Source organism: Trachurus japonicus, chromosome 5, assembly GCF_045865225.1.
Source record: "Trachurus japonicus isolate A0001 chromosome 5, Traja_1.0".
Taxonomy (NCBI): domain Eukaryota; kingdom Metazoa; phylum Chordata; class Actinopteri; order Carangiformes; family Carangidae; genus Trachurus; species Trachurus japonicus.
Window position 1 is genome coordinate 280,913 of NC_140911.1, and position 23,803 is coordinate 304,715.

General features: G+C 41.8%; 1 protein-coding gene and 1 long non-coding RNA gene across 2 annotated transcripts; both read right to left on the reverse strand.

Annotated features, from left to right (window-relative positions):
* Positions 1-2,618: 2,618 nt before the first annotated feature.
* LOC146986697 (uncharacterized) lies at positions 2,619-11,095 on the reverse strand. Its single transcript, XM_085777856.1, has 3 exons — positions 10,877-11,095; positions 5,798-6,286; positions 2,619-2,770 (listed from the first exon to the last, which is right to left on the reverse strand). Exons 1-3 carry the CDS (start codon positions 11,067-11,069, stop codon positions 2,619-2,621), a joined length of 834 nt encoding a protein of 277 aa, XP_085633982.1. The 5' UTR covers positions 11,070-11,095.
* Positions 11,096-18,417: 7,322 nt separating this feature from the next.
* Positions 18,418-22,585, reverse strand: LOC146986698 (uncharacterized). Its single transcript, XR_015035889.1, has 5 exons — positions 22,430-22,585; positions 22,237-22,324; positions 21,838-22,116; positions 21,576-21,698; positions 18,418-18,535 (listed from the first exon to the last, which is right to left on the reverse strand). It is a non-coding gene; the product is annotated as an uncharacterized LOC146986698 (long non-coding RNA).
* Positions 22,586-23,803: the final 1,218 nt, after the last annotated feature.

A 23,803-nucleotide genomic window follows, 5' to 3' on the forward strand; every position in this document is an offset into this window, starting at 1 on the left:
TGGATCAAACAAGCTACAGCTGATTATTACACACACAACAACTGGGCCTCAGCTGACAGACAAATGATGCGTTCAAGTTTCTCTCAGTCTGAGGCAACATCTTCAAAATGTTTTGTTTTGTCACAACACAGCAACAGCAACAATCAACAAGAAACTAAATTATTTAGTTTACTGAAAATTTCTGCTTGATGTTGATCAAATGTTGCAACTCTAAAAGATTCTTCTCAACAATATTGATGATTTTTATCCAATAATCAATAACCTAGAGCAGGGGTCTTCAACGTTTTCCAGGCCAAGGACCCCCAAACTGATGGAGAGATGGAGCGGGGACCCCCTACTTATATATATTGTATAAAATTGTGTTTTATATTTAACTGGTCCTGCAGTGCCATACAGGGCCGTTGTACTGTATTGGGGAGAAAGGTGATGATAATTCTAGGGGCCCAGCGCCCAGTGGGGCCCATAAAAACCCCAGTAGTCTAATCTTTGTATGACTGAATTATTCTGCATAAGACCCTGACTAGTACTCGTAGTAATGCTGCATTAGCATCAAAACAAAGTAGGCTAAATAAGAAATGATAATAGATACGTAAAAGTGGAAAAGTCAGGGGGCAGGGTCCCACTTCAGTATACTTTCAGGGGGCCCAGGATTCCTAGCAACGGCCCTGGTGCCATATGCCAAAAGTACCATATTATGAACTATAAATCACGCTTTTTTTTAGGAGTTTGGCTGGTCATGGGACTCTTTATATTTCGAAGGGACTTACATAAAAAATATATGCCATGCCATCTATGATCACAACAAGTCACTCGTGGTAACTGAATGCTGCTACTGCACCAATGAAAGAATTACTAAACCATAAAAAGACAGAGAAAACAAAGCAGTGTTTCCCCTACTTTGTTTTTTTCTCTGGCTTTTTATGCATTTATTTTGAAAGGGCAGCTGGAGAGAGACGGGGACGCGGAGAGAAAGTGAGAGGGGGGATTGACATGCAGCGATGGGACTGTCTGAGGGTCGCTGCAGCGGCCGTGCTCTACCAAGACATATGACGCTCGCGACTCTCCCCCAGTCGTCAGCGCCGCGGTCACCGAAGCTGATTCTGAGAACATTTCCACCGGGCCCGCCGTGTCATGTCATGGTTCCATACGTCAGTCCGACTGCCCACAAGTCCGACGGCTCATTTCTCCGACTACCCATTCTACAGTGTTGAGGTTAGGTTTAGGGTAAGGTTAAGGGTTAGGGCTACTTAAGTCGGAGAAGTGGGAGGTCGGACTGATGACGCAAAAATAAAGAAATGTATGGTCGGAGTCGGAGAAATGGGTGGTCGGAGAAATGGGTAGTCGGACAGACGTCATGCGCCCAAACTAAAGTCCCATCGTTGTGTTGTGTGGCCGACGGTTCAGGGACCGAGTGTCACAGCACCAGTGGTGTGTGTCCCGCCATCGGGCTGATTTTAGAGGGGGGGGTGAGTGAGGGAGAGACGGTGCGCCCTGTTTGTAGATACAATACAAAGGCTCGCCTGACACCTATATTATAGGAAAACAAAGGTCTTTTATGTAAAAATCTGATGTTCAGCAGCAGGGAACACCCCTATATTCACAATGGATCTTTTTTTCATAACTTCCATATCTTTTTTCATATTTTTTTTCCCTCAACCAAAACTTTCGCGACCCCCCCTGTTGAAGACCTCTGACCTAGAGTGTTTGTGGGTGCTGCAGTACAAGCAGGAAGTAGCACAACAAGGAAATACGTTTATTAATGCTTAACTAATGATTAACTCAACTCAACTTTATTTAGAAAGCCCTTTAAAACAACCACAGCTGAAAAAAAGTGCTGTACATAATGTAACATATGGACATAAAACAATTAGCAGAAAAATAAATATTAAATAATAATAATTGGTTATTGCTTTTAAAACAATTTAAAATTAAATAAAACAAAAATAAAAAACCAATAAACACAATAAATAAAACAGACCATAAAACACTAAAACAGAGGTAGAGTCTCATGCTGGGTTGAAAGCCAAGGAATAAAATGGGTTTTAAGATGTGTTTTAACACGTACACACTAATTAATAGTGTGTATTTATCATAAATTGTTACCCAGACAACTAGGCAGTCTGAGGTGTCTGTCAGTCCGGCGGAACGTACGCAGAACGGACTACGCACACGTCCGCAGGACATGTACGACAAGGCTCACTTTTTTACTACCGTGCAGATTACGCTTTCCCACACAGACGTTAATGTGCCCAGTCGATAACTGACGGTCCCACTTTGTTCAGAGCAACCTGTGACGAGAACCCTCAGTGAAACAACCACTCTCTGTGCAGCATGATCGACTCTGTGCGGCTTCTCTTATCTAATTGGTCAGGCTACTTTAATGCAGCACCCACCTGGCTGCTACACTGAAAAACAAAACAAAAGCTGGATCGAAAAAGCAATCAGGCATAATGTGTTTTACGCTTATCTTTCCAGTATTTTCGAGCGCGACAGGGACAGTCTTCAAGATGGTCGATCGCGATCTAAGGTTTGGCGACCACTGATAGAGCCTTAAAAACCCTGTGGGCCCCTCACTGAGTCCACATCAGTCCTGTAGTGTAAATCTAATGACAGACCACTCACCACAGAGAAAGTCCCAGCTGTTCTCCAGCGGCTGTCAGACAGCAGGAGAGCAGCGGCTCATCTCCACCTCCTCCATTCAGGCGGTAAAAGCTGCCTCCAGTCATCAGGAAGTGGAGCTGCACACAAAGAACCACTCTCTTCAGGTTACCTTAAGTGAGAAAATAAACTGCGACAAAACTGTTGGTGTTAAACTTTGTACTGTGACTCACCTTTTGAATGTGATACTGTTGCCCTATCTGGATAAATTAAAATGCTCCACTGCACTTTGCTCCATGAAATAAAGGCCCAAGTGAATAAACAACTTTTATCACACACACCATGTTACAGACATAAAAACATGAGGGAAGTAAGCTACAAAAGCAAAAACTGACATGTACCCAAGTTAAGTGAACCAAATACTATGGAACATAAAAAACTCAATGGATAATTCTGATTGAATCAGATGATGATTATAATCATAATCATATCAAGTTTTAGGTAGTCTAACGGCTACAGTAGTGCTGTGATGTCACATCATACAGCAGGGGAAGTATTACAAGTAGACACATCAGAAGGAAACCACTAAAGTTAAATAACCAAGTCTGGCTGATCTCCAAGGTTTCAGAGAGATGATGACCTCCTGAACGTGCTCTGGTCACCACGGAGATGTGTGCACTCAAACGGTGAGGAGAATTTGCAACCAATGGAAACTCCATTTACAAGACAGCAAGAGATGAACTGAAGACATAAACCACAGAGTAAGATCTGAGTTCTCATAGAAGAACCTCAGAAAGGTAAGGAGGAATTACTACTATTACAACTAACTTAAGAAGATGAGTCAATGTGAGCACAGAAATCATCAGTGTTGTGCTGACCACAACTGTGGAACAAATAAAGTAATCTTAACCTTAAAAACAGTGCAATAAACCAGCAATAAAGAATCAATGAGTAACAGGAAAGGCAGCAGCTTCACCAACTGTTCCACCACCAAGGCCAAAATCTGTCTATTGTTATAGCAAGTGTGATAAGTGCAGCTCAGAAACAAAGATGACTCAGATGTGATTATTTTCCTGGATTTATTCACTACAGGATGTGAAAACACATGTACATACATACAGTCTCCTGGTCTTCCCTGTGCCTATACAACACAGCCCTGTTACATTGGTTTACAGCAGGGCTGTGGTGGCTGCACCGTCCCCTAGAATCACTGCTGTTTGGCCTTGGAGGGCGCTTCACCTCAGACCTGACTGCTTTCCCTTTGCTCGTGTGAGTGATGTGGGGGCGGCAGTGGCTCAGGAGGTAGAGCTGGTCATCCAATATTCAGAGGGTTGGCGGTTTGAATCCCACTCTCTTCCAGTCTCTGTCACAGTGTCCTTGGGCAAGACACCTTACCTTGCATACGAATGATCATGGTGGTGGTCGGACGGGCCGTTTGGCGCACAATGGCAGCCAAGCTTCCGTCAGTCTGCCCCGGGGCAGCTGTGGCTAATATGTAGCTTACCACCACCGGTGTGAATGGGGTATGAATGAATAATGGTTACTGTACGTGCTTTGGGTATCGGGTATCAATAGAAAAGCATTATGTAAATGTATTCTGATTCCATTATTATTATGATGTTTTTAGCACATTTTAACATTTTGATATGAGTGATTGTTGTTATTTTAACCTCTGTCTCTACCTCAGCTTTATTTCAGACCTGAGTGCTTTCCTTTGTTAATATTCATAATAATAATAATAATAATAATAATAATAATGGCTTACATTTATATAGCGCTTTCCACGATACCCAAAGAGATTAACAGAAACCATTATTCCTTCATACACATTCACACCGGTGGTGGTAAGCTACCTCTGTAGCCACAGCTGCCCCGGGGCAGACTGACAGAACCGTGGCTGCCATTTTGTGCCAAATTGCAGCTCTGACTACCACCAAACATCCACACACTCTCACACGGGGCAAGGTGGGCAAGGTGTCTTGCCCAAGGATACTACGACAGCAACTGGGAGAGAGTGGGATTCAAACCTCCAACCCTCTGATCATTGGCACTATCTACCTCTACTGCCTGAGCAACTGACGCCCCAAATATCTGAGAATTGATAGCCACAAAAACTTCCAACGGTACATTGACTCTCCTTCCTGGATTATTGTGGGTTTACGAAAAGATTTGATTTTGATTTTTAAAAAAAAATTTGATTCTTTATTGAACATGTCATAATAAAAACAAAACCAAACCAAAGATCTTCCTGTTGACAAAATGTCTCATCACAAAAACTGCAACTAAATTATTTAAGGTGTCTTTTGAGACTGCCTACTGCCTTAAATGTACTCCACACTCACTTCTGTATGGACTTCCATGTGCCTCTCAAGACAACAACTTCCCACAAAAACTGCAATCAAATGGCGTCACTGTTGAATGGACTTTTTGAGTGAAAGAAAATATTTATCTGCTGGGTAAATCTTTCTCCAAAAATAGTACAACTAAATGGTTTATCCTGTGTGTGGATTCTCAAGTGCTTAAAAAAATTCCCTTAACATATATATATATTTTTTTTAACCACTGGACGCATGGACTTTCATATGTTCATTACAACCCATTTTTAGTAATTCTTTTTACCATAGGTAGCACAGTCAAATGTTTTTTTCCTCTGTATGGATTCTCATGTGTTTTTTAAGATTACTTTTATATCCAAATTGTTTACCACAGGTAGCGCAGTCAAATGGTTTCTCTCCTGTATGGAATCTCATGTGGTTTTTAAGATCACCTTTATATCTGAAGCGTTTACCGCAGGTAGAACAGTCAAATTGTTTCTCTCCTGTATGGACTTCCATGTGGTTTTTAAGATTACCTTTAAATCTGAATTGTTTGCCGCAGGTAGCACAGTCAAATGGTTTCTCCCCTGTATGGATTCTCATGTGGTCTTCAAGAATCTTTCTTTGCCCAAATGTTTTACCACAGGCAGCACAGTGAAATGGTTTCTCTCCTGTATGGCGTTGAAGAGTCTCTCTTCGACTGAAGTGTTTACCACAGGTAACACAGTCAAATGGTTTCTCTCCTGTATGGACTTCCATGTGTCTTTTAAGACTACCTTTATATCTGAAATGTTTACCGCAGGTAGCACAGTCAAATGGTTTCTCTCCTGTATGGACACTTGTGTGGTCTTTAAAATCCCCATTATGTTTAAATGTTTTCCCACTCTCGCAGCATGGAGACTTCTTACCAGTGTCACATTCTTCATCACTTAAATGAACAGCTTCACTGTTCAAACCTGACTCAGGTGCTCTGGTTTCTCTCCAGTCATCATCACTGTCAGTCTCAGCAGACGACACTGAGACCTCATCATCTGTATCTGGCTGAAGATCTTCAGGCTGATCTGAGTCCCTGTCTGGCTCAGATCCTCCACAGTCGTCTCCATCAGCCTCTATCTCTACCTCGACCTCTATCTGTTCAGCTGAGCTGCTGGATGGAAGCTCTGCCTCAGTTTGTCTGTGATGAGGTTGTAGGGACTGAGGTTTCTCCTCCTCTTCGTCACTCCTCACATGAACAGAAGTGAGGGAGAACTCTGGAGTGGTCAATAGTTCCTCCTTTTCTTCTTTAATATGTAGACTCTCTGGGTTCTCCTGATCCAGATTAGTGGTCAATTCAGGAGGATCATCTGCTTTAATCATCAACAGGTGCTGATCACCTGCAGAAACAATAACACACACATTATGAACAACAGTGTCTTCATACTGTCACTCATATAACTGGTGTCCGTATGAACCCCAGTTATCTTCTCAGTGGACACCAACAGCTTCTCCTGCAGCCAACTGCACCCATTCATCAATCAGTAATCCATAAAGTCACGCTGATCAAACAGAATCCTCCAGTTACCACAATCAAAGTACACCTTCATAGAAAATGACTACTAGTACTAGTAGTAGGGGTGTCACGATTCTCCAAATCCTCGATTCAATTTGATTTTCGATTTTAGGGTCACGATTCGATTCTCAATTTTTTTTCTTTTTCTTACAGCACAGAGGCCTTTGCTATTTTCAGACTAGTCTAGTCAACGATCATTGGTTTTATTCATCAAATTTTGTACAGTAAATCTTATTTCAAAAGATGGGCTACATATAAGTGATGCAATTTCCATAATGTATCACATTAGGCACTATGGTCACATTTAAATAATTTATTTACAACATAAAGGTAACAATTTTACCAAGAATGCCCCCAAAATCATGATCCAGGGGCCAAGAGAGAGAGAGAGAGAGAGAGAGAGAGAGAATGAGTGTTGTCTCGAGAGAAAAAGTAAAGGAGAGCTTGGACCAGTGACTGAAAGACAAAAGACGCCGGTGCAATGGGGACAACAGGCAGTTGTAGCTTTCCGGGGGGCGTCTATCCTCTCTTTGACTTCGATGCTCGAGACTATGACGTAATTTGATCGATTTCGATAAAAAATCGAAATCGTGACACCCCTAACTAGTAGTAATAAAATATTGAAGACTATTGGACTCTAACCAATGCCCTAAGAGCCCAGAGATATATCAAAGCTTTCAGACCAATTACTATTGTTACTCTTAAGTAGAACTAACAAGTTTATTTACACTGCTCGACCAAAATAAAGTCACACACTAATATTTTGATAGACCACCTTTAAACCCCGTCCTGACATGCAGTGAGCGAGCGAAACGGCGACGAAATCTCGCACGAAGGGGTCCTGATATGCAGCGGGTATATTCTATTGGTTCAGAATCCAAACCAATCAAATTATTGAGGGACGTAAACAAACTTGTGGCGCTATTGCTGTTTTTCACATCTTGGAGTGGTTTTTTTATTTTGTTTCTCTCATATTCTCCTATCCTTGATAACTTGCTTGTCAACAGAAAGCAGCGTGTTCATTTCAACCAATAAGAAGTGTTTAGGGGCGGGAGGCTGCCGCGAAATGTCGTCCAGATAGAGACAGGGCAAGCGATTTTTTAAGGGCTCTGCGTCATCGCTGGACGGAGAGACGGAGTGACGGAGCGACGTCGCTCGCTGTCAGGACGGTCAGACGCTGTCTGTCCAGAGTTGCATTAATTTTTTCAAAGATTCTCAGTGGGGTTCAGGTCTGGACTCTGTGGTCACACCGGACCACATTTCTTCCTTTAAGATGATGGTTCTCCACTCTCCTTCAGGTTTTTAATAATGCATTTGACAGTTCTTAACCCATTTTTAGTAGTCTCAGTAATCTCCTTAGATGTTTTATTTGCTTGATTCATGGCAATAGTTTGACCCTTCTGAAACAGATGAAAATCTTCTCCACGATAACAGGGTGTCTCTTCCGACATGATTGTTTAAAGACCCACTCCCGTGAAAATCGTGTTTTTTGAGCTTTTCACATGTTCCTGTGGCATTTTTCTTGTGTTAGAGCACATATCAGCAGAAAAGGAAGTGCAAAATTGCATTTCTGAGTTTTTCTGCCTTCAAACTGCTGTGAACCAATGGCAGACTCAAACTGGCAGTTTCAGGGAGACTGGAGCTGACGTGTCACAGCTCCAGGGGAGGGCACTGGTGCTACAAGCTGCTTTGACCCTTCTGAAACAGATGAAAATCTTCTCCACGATAACAGGGTGTCTCTTCCGACATGATTGTTTAAGGAATGAGACTGCTTGGTTTCAGTTTGTATTTCATTTCACCGGCGATCATGTATGTGTTTTCTGTCCTTCTATCATGTTAAAGGGACAACGAGGAGTTTTGGAAAAGCGAAGTGTTTCCACACTACATTTATGAGCCTCCGCGCACCGTGAAATTCTTTGACCGGCGCAAGACAGACTCATGTTTTCATTCATCAAGAATTAAAGTCAGACGTCGTAGTTCCCACCATAAACGGAGATTCGGCGGCGTTATTCTCATGAATCGCCACGAAACCGAAAGTAAAGAAAGCTGGTCGGCTCGCCCAGCATTTCCGCCACCACTAATAATAACAAAATAACGATAGAGACAAAACCATAGATTTATCTAAGATGGAGCCATTAACAAGAGTGGGTAACGTAGATTCATCCACATTAATGTCTGCTCCCATTGGCAGATTAAAATATTAATTTAAAAAAATAATCAAAATTTTTTCTGCAAACTCCAACGGATTCTTGTTCTACATGACCACAACTACCTCTGTGGTGATTTTCAAATTGTTTCACTGTACCATCTTTTGATAATCTGATGCTGAAGTCATACACAGCATACAGTACAATGTCTGCCTCCATTGGCAGATTAGAATATTCATTAAAAATAAGAATCAAATTGTTTTCTAAGAACTTCAACAGATTCTTATTCTACATGACCCCAGCTACCTCTGTGGTGATTTTCAAGATGTTTCACTGTACCATCTTTTGATAATCTGATGTTCTCATGTGTGTGTGTTTGACCATATTCCAGGTCATCCAGACATCCCTGCAGCAGCCCAAATCAACCGGTCATTTTAGGTTGAAGGGGTGGGCGGTCTGCCTGTCCCCTAACCCTACTGACATACTGAAGCAGACAAGGGCGTCAGTTTACTTTGAAAAGTGGTGGGGACAGTTTTTTTTTAATTCTCCGCCGGACCGCAGCAAAAAAAAAGAAGAAGCCCGTAGTTGTGTTTAGAGACGTGACAGGTGTGGCATGACAAGCTGGTGATCATTTTATTTTTTTATAACATCTATGCGCATTGAGAGTGAGTGAGAAACAGAGAAACAGCGGGTGCACCAGATGATTGCCAACCGGCAAAAACTGAAACGAGATGGTTATAGAGAGGAAAAACACAGAATATACAATATATATCCAAAAGACTTTGTCCCGTCGTCACGACGTGAGCGAGGAAGGTTTAGTGATGAGGACTGTCACTGTCAGCAGCTGCTCCAAACAGACACGTTATAAACTTTATTTTGAAGGGACAGATTAGATGTTGATTTTGACTTTGCACCCAAACATTAAGCATCGGGTGCTGTCTCATCCGGTACAATCGACCCCGCGTGGAGGCCGCCCTTCAGTTCGGCGTCTGTTCTATTTTTCACGCGAGCTGTGAGCTTCGTCTGTCAAGCTGGATAGACGGATCGTACCAGACAGGAAGTCGGGCACAGAAAAGGCGAGAAAATCCGGTCAATTTTCAAAATAAAATGATGATTACCGGTAATGAAGTTGTTGTTGTCCGTCTATAAATATTTGTCAGTTGCGTCTGCACACGAGACACACACACACATCCATACATACAGAGCTAGAGACAGACCTGTGTGTGTGGAAAACCCGAGTACAGACGAGTGGAGTTGGTGTTTTCCCGGCGAGGAGAGAGCAGGAGAAGCAGCTCCCTGTGCGACCAGCCAAGCGCCTGCGAGGACCAGGCTGTGAGAACTCTTTAATCGCAGATTGTTGCGAGTTATTGGCTCCGGCTGAAGCTCTGCGCCGTGCACACTGTCTCCGCTGCCTATTTTGTCATAGTTTATCAACGTTTTTTCGTCATTCTTCATTAGGATAATGTTAAGTTTATTTTGTGGTGGGGACAAAATTGTTCTTGACAAAAAGTGGTGGGGACATGTCCCCAGCGTCCCCAGCGTAAATGACGCCTATGGAAGCAGAGCATGATCCCCTCCCTTCAGAAACTGGGCCCAGAGCAGTATTCCAACATGATAACGACCCCAAACACACCTCCAAGACGACCACTGCCTTGCTAAAGACACTGCCAATGGAGACAGACACTGTACTATGCTGTGTATGACTTCAGCATCAGATTAACAAAAAAGTTTTATAGTGAAGCAGCTTCAAAATCACCACAGAGGTAGCTGGCAGCACCTAGAACAAGAATCTGGTGGAGTTCTCAGAAAACAATTTGATTATTATTTTTAATGAATATTTTAATCTGCCAATGGTGGCAGAAATTGTAGGCTACTGTATGCTGTGTATGATTTCAAAAGATGGTACAGTGAAACATCTTGAAAATCACCACAGAGGTAGTTGTGGTAGAACAAGAATCTGGTGGAGTTTGCAGAAAACAATTTGATTTTTTTTTTTAATTAATATTTTAATCTGCCAATGCGGGTAGACATTGTACTGTATCCCGTCGATATAGATTCCTGGGTTTACGGGGTGTCCTTGAATGCACCATGAAGCCGTTCACACGCTTTACCGTACGAGACGATGTAGACAGGCACTCGATTTTAAAGTGAGCTTTTCCGAAGCGTAGCTGGCGTGACCGCAGTAAAATACTGTAGTACAACATGTCCTCTTTATCTACAAACCGAGACTAGCATGATGTTAATGGATTTAAAACTGAATCACCAACCGGTTTTGTTGAGAAGGACTCGAGGCTGCAGGAGAACATCCAGCAGGTTCCTCTGCCGCTCGATCTCCCGTCTGAAGCCCGAAGCCTGCGCCTCGTAGCCGGCTACGACTCTGTCCACGGCCGCTAAGATTTCCTGGGAGGCGGCGGTGAGTCTCTGGGTAACGAATCCTCTCAGAAACTCCACCTCAGACATTTTACTCAAACTCTCGGTTACTCCCGCCCGACAACTACCCACACAGCACCCTCCGTCGCAGCGACGTCGGCGTTACAGAGGATCGTCGCTACTACATCGCGTTCCATTTGTGTATGTAGAGTGGACGTCGGCTGGGCAGAGGCAGCGCGATGCCAATCAGCCGCAGATTCTAAACATCGGTAAGGCGTCGGTATCACGTAGCATCCAAGGAGGGTGATTGCTCCAGTATTCCCACGTTCTCAAGGACATAAACTGACCCCCCCCCCCCCCCCCCGCTCTAAAAATAAATAATCTGTCCGACAGTGCAATTTGTCCCTCTACAAATAGCAGTGCCTTAAACACAACACATTCGTCTATGTTTACTGTGCATGCATCTTTCTGTGATTCAGTATTAACACAAATAACTCATCACTGATGAATAAATGAAAACCAGTGTCAGTGATGTGTGTCCTAACATTGCTGTCTTGGTGGTTTGAAATAAACATTGATGAAATGACACATATTTCACCTGAGAACCTGCTCTTTCATCTTATACAAGTTACCTGATTCAAACTTCTCCGGTATCGATAGTCAAAATTTAGACTTGGTCCAAAATTATAAGCTTCTGACTTAAAAAAAATGTTTTCTGGCTGTAAAACCTACACAATTATTGACACAGCAATGCAAATTCACATGCAATGTCAGGGAGTGAGTGGGTACACATGATATTGATCACTCTGTTACCCCTGATTGGTGAAAGTGATGCTGTTACAACCATCCCTTTGTTACAACCATCCTCAGTCTCCCCTATATAAGCTTGACATACTAACAATAAATATACTTTTTGTATTACGTTACTTTCTTTCTCAATCACTCACTGGGTAATAATATGACCTTAAAGGGCCACTCCGCTCCGCCGTTCTAAAAATAGCTTGCACCGACAATTAAAGGTAACAAACCTACTGCTATGACTATAGGTATTATGGCAATGGGCCAATTTGCCAAAATGTTGAACTATCCATTTAACTTTTAACACCGGTTTTGTATGCACTTTCATTTTGTCATTATGTCTGCTCAGATAGCTTTTGGAAAACAAATACAACTAGGAAAAATGTTTTATTCCATCCTTCTCACATCAATAAACTATTCACAGAAATACCCATTTAAGTAATCACACATTTTAAAATTATTCAATAATCTAAATGGGCAAAGTGTAAGGGAAAAAAGTCATAAGTAGGAAGCAGTTGAGTGAAAACCTATGGTCTTTAAATGAATTGTGCACTGCAAAAAGTTTGCAGTGGGCATTCCCAGCAGTCATGAGTGTGGTATTTCATGACAAAAACATTTAGAAATTACTTTATTGTTAAATCTCGCAATTTTGAATGTTGTGTTTATAAACAGCAATGGTCATTCTGCCTTTAAACTGAATTCTACAGATGTCCTGAGGTTATCCCTCACTTTCCCCCCCTTTACTAGATAAGTTTTTTTCTGTTGTTGTTTTTTGAAAATACAAAAGCTTTTAGCCTTTTGTATGTTATGCAGAAACTATGCCAGCAAAATTGGCTAACTTAGACCAAATAAAATTATAACTGGAGTATTGTGAAGCTACAGAGATGCCCTGTTATGCCCCAGGTAGGGGTGTCCATGACACATGAAAGAACAACCCCCTAGTCTCAGATCTATAAAACAGATGCCGACTGAATGACTGCTGAATGGGTGAATTTATTTATAATGATGAGTTTTATGCATTAACAAAGGATTGACAGGCTGCACGAAAGGAGTACTAACACCAAATTAACAAAAATAAATTAAGATGAGGGACAAACCAACCAAAATAAAGAGCCCGAAATACAATGAGCTCTCTAACTTAGCAAATGCGGGGAAAATTAGATCCTCTGCAAATCTAGACACTACAATGCTGGAGCCTTGACAGATCACAGATAACATCATCAGATGCGTGTCAAACACAGAATGACAGCAGTTGGGTAGGGAACTAAGGCAGAACATGCAGCTCTGCTTCCATGGGTTGCCGTCTCCTGTTTATTGAAGAATGAAAACTGGGGCTCCCGGTGGTGTGCAGACATCTCCTGGAAATTGGCCAATCATGTTGGAACCACCACACAGTTTATTTGACTCTGAAAAAACACACAAAAAAGACATCTCATATGATTACAAAATCTTTAAAGAAATCACTTTTTTTCCAGGTGGAAATTTAAATTATAATGAAAACATTATTTACGCATGATTATCTGAAAAGATAATCATGCCAATGACTGAGCGAGATGTTTTCACCTACAGTCTGTGGCTTCCACTCCACTTTGTTTAAGGTAAAGGCTTCCAAAAGTTATCGTTAACACATGGTGCAAAGTGCCGCACATGTCAGCAGCTTTTGAAATATGATTTTATCATGAAAGAATACTATGAACTGTTTCAACTGTTTTCTTAAAATACCCACAATATTTTTTTCTGGACAATGTTCGACCTAAGTAGTTAAAGGAGCTAAATTTTGACTGCTTTCTGAATGATTTATTAGTCTTAAATTTTCATATAATCATAAGAGAAATTAGTTGATAGTAACAGGTTTATCAACATTGGCATTAATCAATTGATGAGGCTAGCTACAGTTATCTTAGTTATCTTACTACAGTATCATATTTTCCATCACAACAAGTACAGAGTTCTAATGTTTTGTTCTAATGGAAAAGATAACATTTAAAAGTCCTAATGTTCAGTCGGGAGAGTGGGGGGTATTGGCGGGGGGCTGGCATCATTCAGCCAGGAAGTAGGGGACAACTTTGAATGTTGTGTTTATAAACAGCAATGGTCATTCTTTAAACTGAATGGAATGCAAGACCTGAAAGCATTATGATATGAGCAATCTCCAAAAATGTGTGGGTTTTTGGGTGAATGAGGCTACAAAACTAAAGTGGCGAGTCACGTGACAGCGATGATTTCTAACTTCTCTGTTTTCACGGTTTCAGTACGTGCTCAGTGCATGTTTGTCAAAATACTATGTCGTCAATATTTAATGAAAATATTTCTCCCTGGTGCGTACCTGCTAGCAGAGTGGCTAACCTTTGCAAAGAGATGACACTATACTTTTCACTACAACCATGTAAAAGCCAATGTACTGAAGATGTTACGCCAGATTCCAAAAAAAATGTCACATGTATTTCCATATATATGAATAATCTTAATAGAAATGGTAGAATATCCTCAAAATGTCTTTTGTTAGGCATAAACGGCTATCTTATGCAATTCTCCCATACACTGTAATTTACTCTGCACTTACTGAGCTCTCGACTGCCCTCTGTTGGTAAAAGAGCTGACCCTCTTCTTACATACAGCCTCTTTGGCACAACCTGAAAAAAGAAAAGTGTCAGTATCAGTCACAGTCATCATTGGTAACAAAACACTCAAACATAATGCATTAATTACAAGCACACACATGCCACATCTTTTTATTGAACCTTTTTGAGCACCATTTGACATTCAGCACTCAGGATTAGGCTGCACGATATCAGGAAAATGTGCGATGTGGCTGTTCAGTATTGCGATGACGATATGACTTGCGATAAATAATCAAACATTCAGGTGTGCTGCATATTAACCATACAGTTCCTGTGTCTTTCTGAAAACAGCCTCAATACACTGAAGTAGATACACCAGGGGTCTGTTTCAGGAAGCAGGCTCAACAAACTCTGAGTCAAATCCCGAGGTCAGGGTTGACTGAGCCTGAGCTGGAAAACTCTTGAGTTTTCGGTTTCAGAACAGCTGATCAGAATTAGTTCAATCAACCCTGAGTATGTTGAGCCTGAGGGAGGCGCGTTCACCGTGAGCGCAAGAAGCCATCATCAGTGGAGCACAGATGACACGATTCACAACGACAGAAAGTAAGAAACAGAGCCGCGAATCTCACACCGACCCAACTGGAGAGTTTAATGACGGCGTATGTGGAGTATGAACACATTAAAAAACATCAGATTCAGCCGAAACGTAGCTCACTCGGTAATGCGTTACACTCTGAAGCCACTTTCAAACAGAGATCGCGCTATATTGCCGTCATGGAAGACCGTCACTATGCTGGCAGCCACCACAGTCTCTCACTGAGAAAGAAGGAGTCAGTCTAATGTGTGCCGACCTTGGCCTCTCTATCGCACGTGGGCACGCGGATACGCGACCACACACGTGCGGTGTGCATGGACAGAGTCCTGCTGAAACTCTAATATAAGATAAATGTGCTAAATCGCGCTAATAACTAATTAATTTTCCCCGCGATTCCGATCAGCGACCGCTCCTGCTGCCGCCTGTTTGTTTTCTTTTTTTTTTTCCCTCTTCTGTGTGTGAGCTGCACTTTCAGTGTGATGGGGGGGAGTCACTGTGAGTGTGTGGAGGCTCAACAGTGATTGGACATCGACTCGCGGGGGCGGGCTTTCGCCTTAAACGGCCAGGCACACACATACACGGCACAGCTGCCTGTAAAGCAGTAAGAGCTGATGCAAGCTGAATCTGAAATACCGCGGTCCAAGAGCGTATTGCACCGTGCAGGCCGTACCGAACGGTTCGGTATTTTACCGAGAACCGTTGCATCCCTAGTTTCCACTAATCTCACTTTCTGAAACGGACCCCTGGCCTGTAGTGGTGGTGCTGTAACGCTGCCACACAAATACACCACAAACGGAGAAGAGTGGAAAACTTGCGATGCAGTAAACCAGGGGTTGGCAACCTTTGTGACATGGAGTGCCGGTTTGAAATGTTCTTGTCAATAAGTGTGCCACTACAATAAAACAATGTGACACAGAACACACACACTAAAACACAGAACAGAACACTACACTACACACAGAAAAACACAACTGTGATTTTATGAAAATCCCAGTTATGTTGTTTATATATGGATAGATAAAATCATTTAATCTATATAGCCCACATGTAAGACCGAAGGAGAGGAGATTAACAAGAGACGCGTAGCTTGTCGGTACGGTAACGGTAACGTCTGCCCCGACAATAAAGCAGCAGCGGCGTTAATGACGCAGAGTCAGTCCGCTCACCGTCACTGAAATACTTGAATGATAGAATCTCTGACAAGCTGCAAGCGTTTTGATGGTGAACGCAGCAACGAGACAACGGCTCGCCGGGCCGTACAGCGCTCTGTTACAAGACAAGACTACGCAGGTTTTCATGTGGGACAGTGTGAAGATACAGTAGGAACCTCTGTCGGCCCCTCGATGTCCATAGCCTATTCATCAATTAAATGAACCGAAGCCAAATACTGAAATAATGAAGTACCGTAAGCTAAATGTCTTTGTTTGATCTGGATTACGGCTGAATAAATCAATAGATCTATCAAATTAAATTAGGGATTTTGAGACACCACAGATTACACACAACCACATAAACTACTCTTATAATCATGAGAAAATGCATTGCCAACCAAAATCTAAAATTCATCGCTGGATTCGAACCTGGGTTAACTGCGTAAAAGTACGATACGCTACCAAGTGAGCTATATCACACCACTCAATGATCGTCAATGAGCTTATCAGGGCTTTTTTAGAGAACACACTTGCGCTCTTTTTCCAACGTCAGCTCACGCGTTTTGCATGTTGATATTGCGATGACAATGGAAGTACGATTTATCGGGCAGCCCTACTCAGGATCCGCCACGCAGACAGGCATCTTCTGAAATTTGCAGACACAGTATAGAGGGATTATTTGTTTACCAACACGGCGGATGCGTGCGCAACCTGACTGCAGAAAGAACCGGTTGTCATGGTTACCTTGAAGTTTACTCCGTGGATCCAATAGTGTGAAGCTGCAGTACTGGAGTTCTACAGCAGCTGGATTTTGTGAACTGTTACACCATCAGTTATTATTAATACATGAAAAATCAAAATTGCTAACAGTCAATGCCAGTTTGAATTAACCCCTGATGAAGCAAATTAAGGTGCAGTGCTTGCTCCCTCCATTCTAAAGTCTTCATCATCTCAGCATCTACTTCATGTCTGGAGTCGTCACTGAAACAGCGGCAGATTAATCAACTTCAGTCACATTTTCAAGGTAAGATTACCAACTCCTCATGTATATTACTATGTCTACGACAAAGCATGATAATTTTGATAGACATATGCGACATTATTATTATGTGCAGCAGGAAAGAAAATAGCTCCTAATCATACTAAAACAAAAGGAAGAAGAAACAAGAAAGGAGGTTCATTAGGATAATTTTGTCAGTTTGTAGACCTAATGCCAAATCTGTCTGTTTTATCTTTTATGTGTGATCCCATTACATTTGGATGCTAATACTGAAGCAACTGGACACACCTAAACTCCCCATATAGCTGAATTTAATTAGACTGGGTCAGCTATCATAACGGTTGCGTTGTGGTGGTAGGCACGAGCGAATTCTTATCACCGTCTCCAGGGCAACTCCAAATTACTCTACTCTCAGCTCTGCTTTACTCGTCTGCTCGATCTACACGTCTCCTCGATATCGTTAATAATCAATATTTGTAAATATTTTTTGGAATTTTAAATCTGTAAATATATCATTATTAAGTATAATCAGTTCGTTTTATTGTAGTTTTGTATTCAAGTTTAGACAACAGGTAAGTGAATTCGCTTTTACTCAATTGTGTCCATATTAACGTTAACGTTTCCTTGGATTAACGGCTGAAGTAACATGTTAAGATCTGATGGTGTTATAGTTACAACATACCGTAGTTATGTTATACTCAGACAAGGTGTCACTAAAACAATTAAAAAGCAACCAAGCTACCGTTATCGTTACCATCAGCAAACAGATTTGTGCCCGGCAACGATAAAGGGCTAGTGTTTACAACACGACCAAGCCAACGTTAACGCTAGAAGAGTTAACCGTTACCATGAAAACGACATATAAAATGTTAGGTTACGTGTGTCATAATAAGATTAAGTGAACGTTAAGGTAAAGCAGTTGTGCTAACGGTTATTTAAATTGACAAACTGACAACGTTAATCTTATTCGTTTCACTTGCCTCACGTGACTGTTAACTTACTCGCCTTGCCTCGAACGCTTGCCAGTCCTAACCATAGCCCTACAGACGACAAAAACCCGCTTTTAGCCATAATAATGATCCACAAAGCCACTAAATGCCATAGCCTGACGCAGATGGCTAATTTAACGTACATAAGTTAGCAAACTTTAGCAGAGTTTGCAGACTGCGCCCGCGCATTCCCAAATACAAATCAATTAACGCTTGCGTGCGATTACGTTAAGTATGTGAACACGCACACACAAGCATGATAAATAAATAATCTATGCATTATTATTTTTGGCCAACTTACCTGTAAGCGTGAATATGTCAACGGCCGTCCCCGACTCAGCCTGTGAAAGACCTGCAGGATTTCTCCTTTTCGTCTTCTTCTGTTGATTTTAATGGCGGCCGGCATCCGGCTTACAGGTACATTGCCGCCAGCTCACAGGTGCACTGCCGCCACCTACCGGACTGGAGTGTGGTACATTCAGTTAGCAGTAATAAAAAAAAGTAGGCTAAATAAAATAAAAATAAAATAAAATAAATAAGTTATAATAATAGTAACTAAACCCTGTCCATTAATCCTGTTTTCCTCAGGTACTTTCTTACACACTTTCCCGATCGTTGCAGCAGGTTTCCTATAGTAAAACTCACTTTTTCTATTTGCAGGGCTGCTTTCAGTTCTCTCAGCATGTTTCCCTGTTATGTGTAGTGTGCTATGGGCCCTATGCACAGCTTCACTCCTTCATGCTGCTCCTTTATTTCCTGTCTTACATTATTGGACAAATTGATTAATCCATTGACCATTGTGGCTACTCAGACACACCTGGATTAACCAATTTGTCCAATAACATAAGACAATAATCGTAGTAAATAAAGGAGCAGCATTAAGTTCAGGAAGAAGTGGAGCTGTGAATAGAACCCGAGCCCTGTATGCCCTTGCCTGAGGCAGGTGATGATGCAGGATTCCTCTAATTAGGCTACTGCTCAGTCTTAACCCATTTAATCCCAAATTGTTCCCAGACATGAAAAAATTCAAATTCAAATCATGTGCCATTAGCAGATAATCAATCTTTTTTTTCTTTTTTTTTTAAATTTTCATGAAAACATAGGTTAAAGTGTGTTTTATAGTCAGCCACAATTGTGACCGGTAGGATAATATGCATACTAATTTTACATATCCATCATAGCTATCAAATTTTTTATATTCCAACTTTTTTTTAGAGCAAAAACAAAAAGACACCTATAAACATCACCATTGTCACTTGTGCAACATTTAAGACATAATCACTGAGCCATCATGTATGAGACTTCCTTTCAACGACTTGTCTGTAGAAGAGACACTTAAACCTGACTTGCTCCTCTTCTGAAAAACTCTGACATGTCAAACTTTAGGATGTGTTAGCGGACTAATTAATCTGTTTAACCATCAGAACTATGACACATGAAACTGTAAACACAGCTGATCGATTGAAAAAAAATTACCACCCAAGTGAATTAACTTTCTGTGATTGAGAGCAGGTTCTTGAATGTAACTCGGTCAAAGTCAGACGTATCCTCACGATGTTTTGCAGTTCTGTTAGGTCATGCATGATGTACATGCTGACAAAGTTAGACATGTCAGACTGGTACTGGAGAAAATCGCCTCATTAATTTTTCTCGTTTCACAACTTTGGCAGCTCTGCCACTCGTCTTTTTGCCACTCAGTGAGCGTTCTGCAGTGACTTCTGAATACCGTGACGTCATTTGCATACCCTCTATTGGCCTGTCTCACCCTTATAGTCCATATCACAGTCAATTGGGACAGTGTCTATTTCACTTTGAGAAATAGGTTAACTGAAATGCTTTAGGGTCAGTGAGGTCCAACATAATGTATATGATTCAAATGTTTTTTTTTTTTTTTAAAGGAAAAGAGTAGAAAGTTACACTGTGTTATCCTACCGGGCACTATTGATGACATCAACAGTTTTACACATTCTGTGATCACACTAAACACAGTTGAATGATTTCAAATGAATATGTCAATACTAGACACCTTAAAGATGATGTGTCCCAAAAATCTTGTCTTATCTTTGTCAACCTTCTTTATTGACCTTCTTTGTCGAGGCTTTGATGCAGCCATCTTCCACGGATCGTGCAACCAGGAAGTAATCAGCTCTGATCATGTAACAATTGAACATATGAAACTGCACATATGTGATCAGAAGGGTTTCTTGCTTCAGTATTTTTGGAAACATGAGGATACTCCACTTACTAACCTTTTTAGGGCCTTTCTACTGGAAATATCTTTTGATGGGATTAAATGGGTTAAAGGCTGCACAGTTCTTCCCCCAGCAGTCAACACAAAGGCACAGTGTGTCATTTAATTATAGATAATAATAATAATTATTATTTAATATATATATTGCTATATATATTGCTTTTATAAAACGGTTACAAATAAAGGCAATATAAAAGAGGGATACGCAATCAATTTCATGTAGTTTTATTCAACCAGAAATACATATTATCGAATAAAATAGCCTCACTGTGAAAAAATAGTCTCACCTCTCCAGACGTTAGCTCCAAGTAGCTCTGCAGCTCGTCTTTTCCTCCGCATTTTTTCAGGGGAAAGTCACTGCTCAGTCCCCTCTACCATTGTTAACCCTCCCCGGAGGTGAAAGTCAACCAACTACTTTAGTCCGTTTTTTAACATCGTAAAACATCAGCTGTCTTTTGCTACGGACTGCAACAGTCCGTTGTCATGGATACATGACAACAACTTCCATTCATACCAGTCATACGTGCCTGAGGCGGAGTGATAGCCTGTGCTGTGATAAGGTTTTAGAATAGTAGCCGTGGTATATGCTCAATATACCACGGTTAACAACCAATCAGATCGCCGGATTTCACCTTTCCGTTTTATAAAATCATTATAATTATAATAATTAAGCAATATATCACGACAGGCCGTGGTATATGCTCATTATACCACGGTTAACAACCAATCAGATCGCCGGATTTCACCTTTCCGTTTTATAATCTAATTTATATAGCACCTTTTATACAAAACGTCCATCTCAAGGTGCTTTAAACAAAACATCTAGACAATATTAATCAAAAACAGTCAAATGATAATAAGACACAGTGATAAACAATAAAACGATAGCCCTGCTGTGATGAAATGTTCACTGAAAAAGTTTAGACAGCTAATTAAGCCCAAAAAAACAAAACAAATACCATCAATGTACTAAGCAAATATATTGGCCACACATTCCTGGTAGATGTATGTATTTAGTGTAATGGATTGCATTTTATATTCAACGCTATTCATTTGGACTGCATTATTTCAATGGGCTAATACTATGCACTGAGTTTTGCTGTGTGTTGCTCCCCATCAGTTCCAGTATGCTCATGTTTTTTTATTTCCCTTTCACTTTCAGGTGTGTTACAGTGTGTTGGCACTTTCCGTTAGAGGCCAGGTAAAGTGCAAAATAATTTACATTACTTATTATTGTTGTTTTGCATTTACCTGAGGTCACGTGCCCCTTATCTAGGCACAGAGCAGGCAGGCCTCTGAGTGGAACTTTTGTCTTTGTTGTGCTGCTTGTGAGAGAGCATGGCCAACACCAGTAACATGCCATCATATTGGACTCTGCGGCGAAAAGCAAAGGAGAGAGTAGACAGAAATTTGGCGTTAGTCAGTTCAGATAACAGAACAGTACCTTCATTGGCTGAGGCAGTGTCTTCCTCTATTGCTGAGTACAACAAAGACATATTTATGGAATGCCAACCTGAAGATGAAGAGCTGAGATGTGAAGACTCGGATCATATGAGTGATGTCTTCTTTGATGCCTGCGAGTCATTTGTCTCAGATGACGATCTGGAAACCTCTGACGACGAAGACTGTGACCACCTGCGAAGGAGTCTGGCAAACTGGGCAGGAGAGCACCAAATTCCCCATGCTGCTTTAAATGATCTCCTGAAATTGCTCACACCATATCACAGTTCTCTTCCAAGGGACTCCAGGACACTGCTTGGTACGGTGCGGTCTGTGGATGTCTCTGAAAAAGCTGGTGGACAGTACCATTACTTTGGGGTGCTTAATGCAATCAAGCCGGTACTGAATGCCAATAAAGCCCAGCTTCGACAACACATGTGTCTGAATTTGCAAACAAATATTGATGGCCTGCCACTGTTCAAGAGCTCGACAACACAGCTATGGCCCATCCTGGGACGTGTGCAGAACTTCCAGGGTGATCCTGTTGTTCTGGGGCTGTTCTGTGGCACCACAAAACCGAAGTCAATCCATGAGTTCCTCGAGGACTTTGTCAATGAAATCAAACAGTTGGAGGGTGGTTTTGATTTTGAGGGCCTGAGTCTTACATTGAAGCTCTCTTCAATGGTGTGTGATGCACCAGCTTGTGCATTCATAAAAAATATTAAGGGTCACACTGGCTACTTTGGCTGTGGCAAATGTACACAAGAGGGGGTCTACACCGAGAACAGGGTGTGTTATCCCGATATCCACGCCCCTCTGAGGACAGATGAGGACTTTGAGCAAATGATTGATGAAGAACACCATCTTGGCCCATCTCCCTTGCAACAAACATCCCTGGGAATGGTGTCAGGGTTTCCTCTCGACTACATGCACCTGATCTGCCTCTGTGTAATGCGGAAACTTTTCATGCTGTGGCTGAGGGGTCCTCTCACCTGCCGGCTTTCCTCTCAAAACATCACCAAACTGTCTCAAAGACTGACAGAGACGAGAAGCCATGTCCCTCTCGAGTTTTCTCGGAGACCCAGGGCACTTCGAGAACTGGATCGGTGGAAGGCAACTGAGTTCAGGCAGTTTCTCCTTTACACAGGACCTGTTCTTCTGAAGGGCATTTTGAACAACGCCATTTATCACAATTTCTTGCTGCTGTCTGTGGGGATCCACATTCTCATCAACTCAAGACTCACTCAAGACTGTACAGAGTACGCAAATGCACTTCTGACATCCTTCGTGCAGCACTTCGGAGAACTCTATGGCAAAAAGTACATTTCATACAACGTCCACAATGTGACACACTTGGTGGAGGATGTGAAAAGGTATGGCGTGTTGGACAACTTCAGTACCTTCCAATACGAAACCTTTCTGCACAGGCTCAAGAGGCTTGTAAGGAAACCACAGTCACCACTCAGCCAAATCGTCAGACGACTGTCAGAGACCCCCCTGTGGCAAACCTGTAACAAAAACAGAGCACTGGAACTGAAAAAACAGCACTTGTCTGGTCCCATACCTGAATCGTTTAGAGGTTTAGAGGTAGCCCAGTTCAGTGAGGTTAGAACCAACCGCTTCACAATAAAGCTGGACCAGGCAAATAGATTTGTGTCCAGTGGGGGTTCTGTTGTGAGGGTTGACAACATCATCTCCTACAGAGGTGAAACGTTCATTGTCTTTAGCAAACTGGCTGATCAAGGGTCATTCTTTGACTATCCACTACCATCAACAACACTTGGCATTAGAGTTGTGGACTTACCGGTAGTCTGTGAGCCAACCGACATGTGCAAAATCGAATGCATGGATGACAAGCTGTTCCTGGTGCCCTTTGAGGGGAAATTTGTTTCCATTCCCCTCTTACATTGAACCCCTCTTCTGTTTTTATTTTCAGTTCTTTATGTTTTGTCTGTTTTTCTTATTTTGCGTTGATTGTGGCCTTTAAACCTGGTGTCTGTCAGGTCACAATGTACTCCCTGGTTGAGTTTTTAAAAGAG

Excerpts from the sequence above, each read along its gene's own strand:
- LOC146986697 (XM_085777856.1), bottom strand. The coding sequence starts at position 11,069 with ATGTCTGAGGTGGAGTTTCTGAGAGGATTCGTTACCCAGAGACTCACC. Across the intron at positions 6,287-10,876 it reads AGTCCTTCTCAACAAAACCG|GTGATCAGCACCTGTTGATG; the intron begins GTTGGTGATTCA and ends TTGTTTCTGCAG. Across the intron at positions 2,771-5,797 it reads GAAGTCTCCATGCTGCGAGA|GTAACCTGAAGAGAGTGGTT; the intron begins GTGGGAAAACAT and ends TTCTCACTTAAG.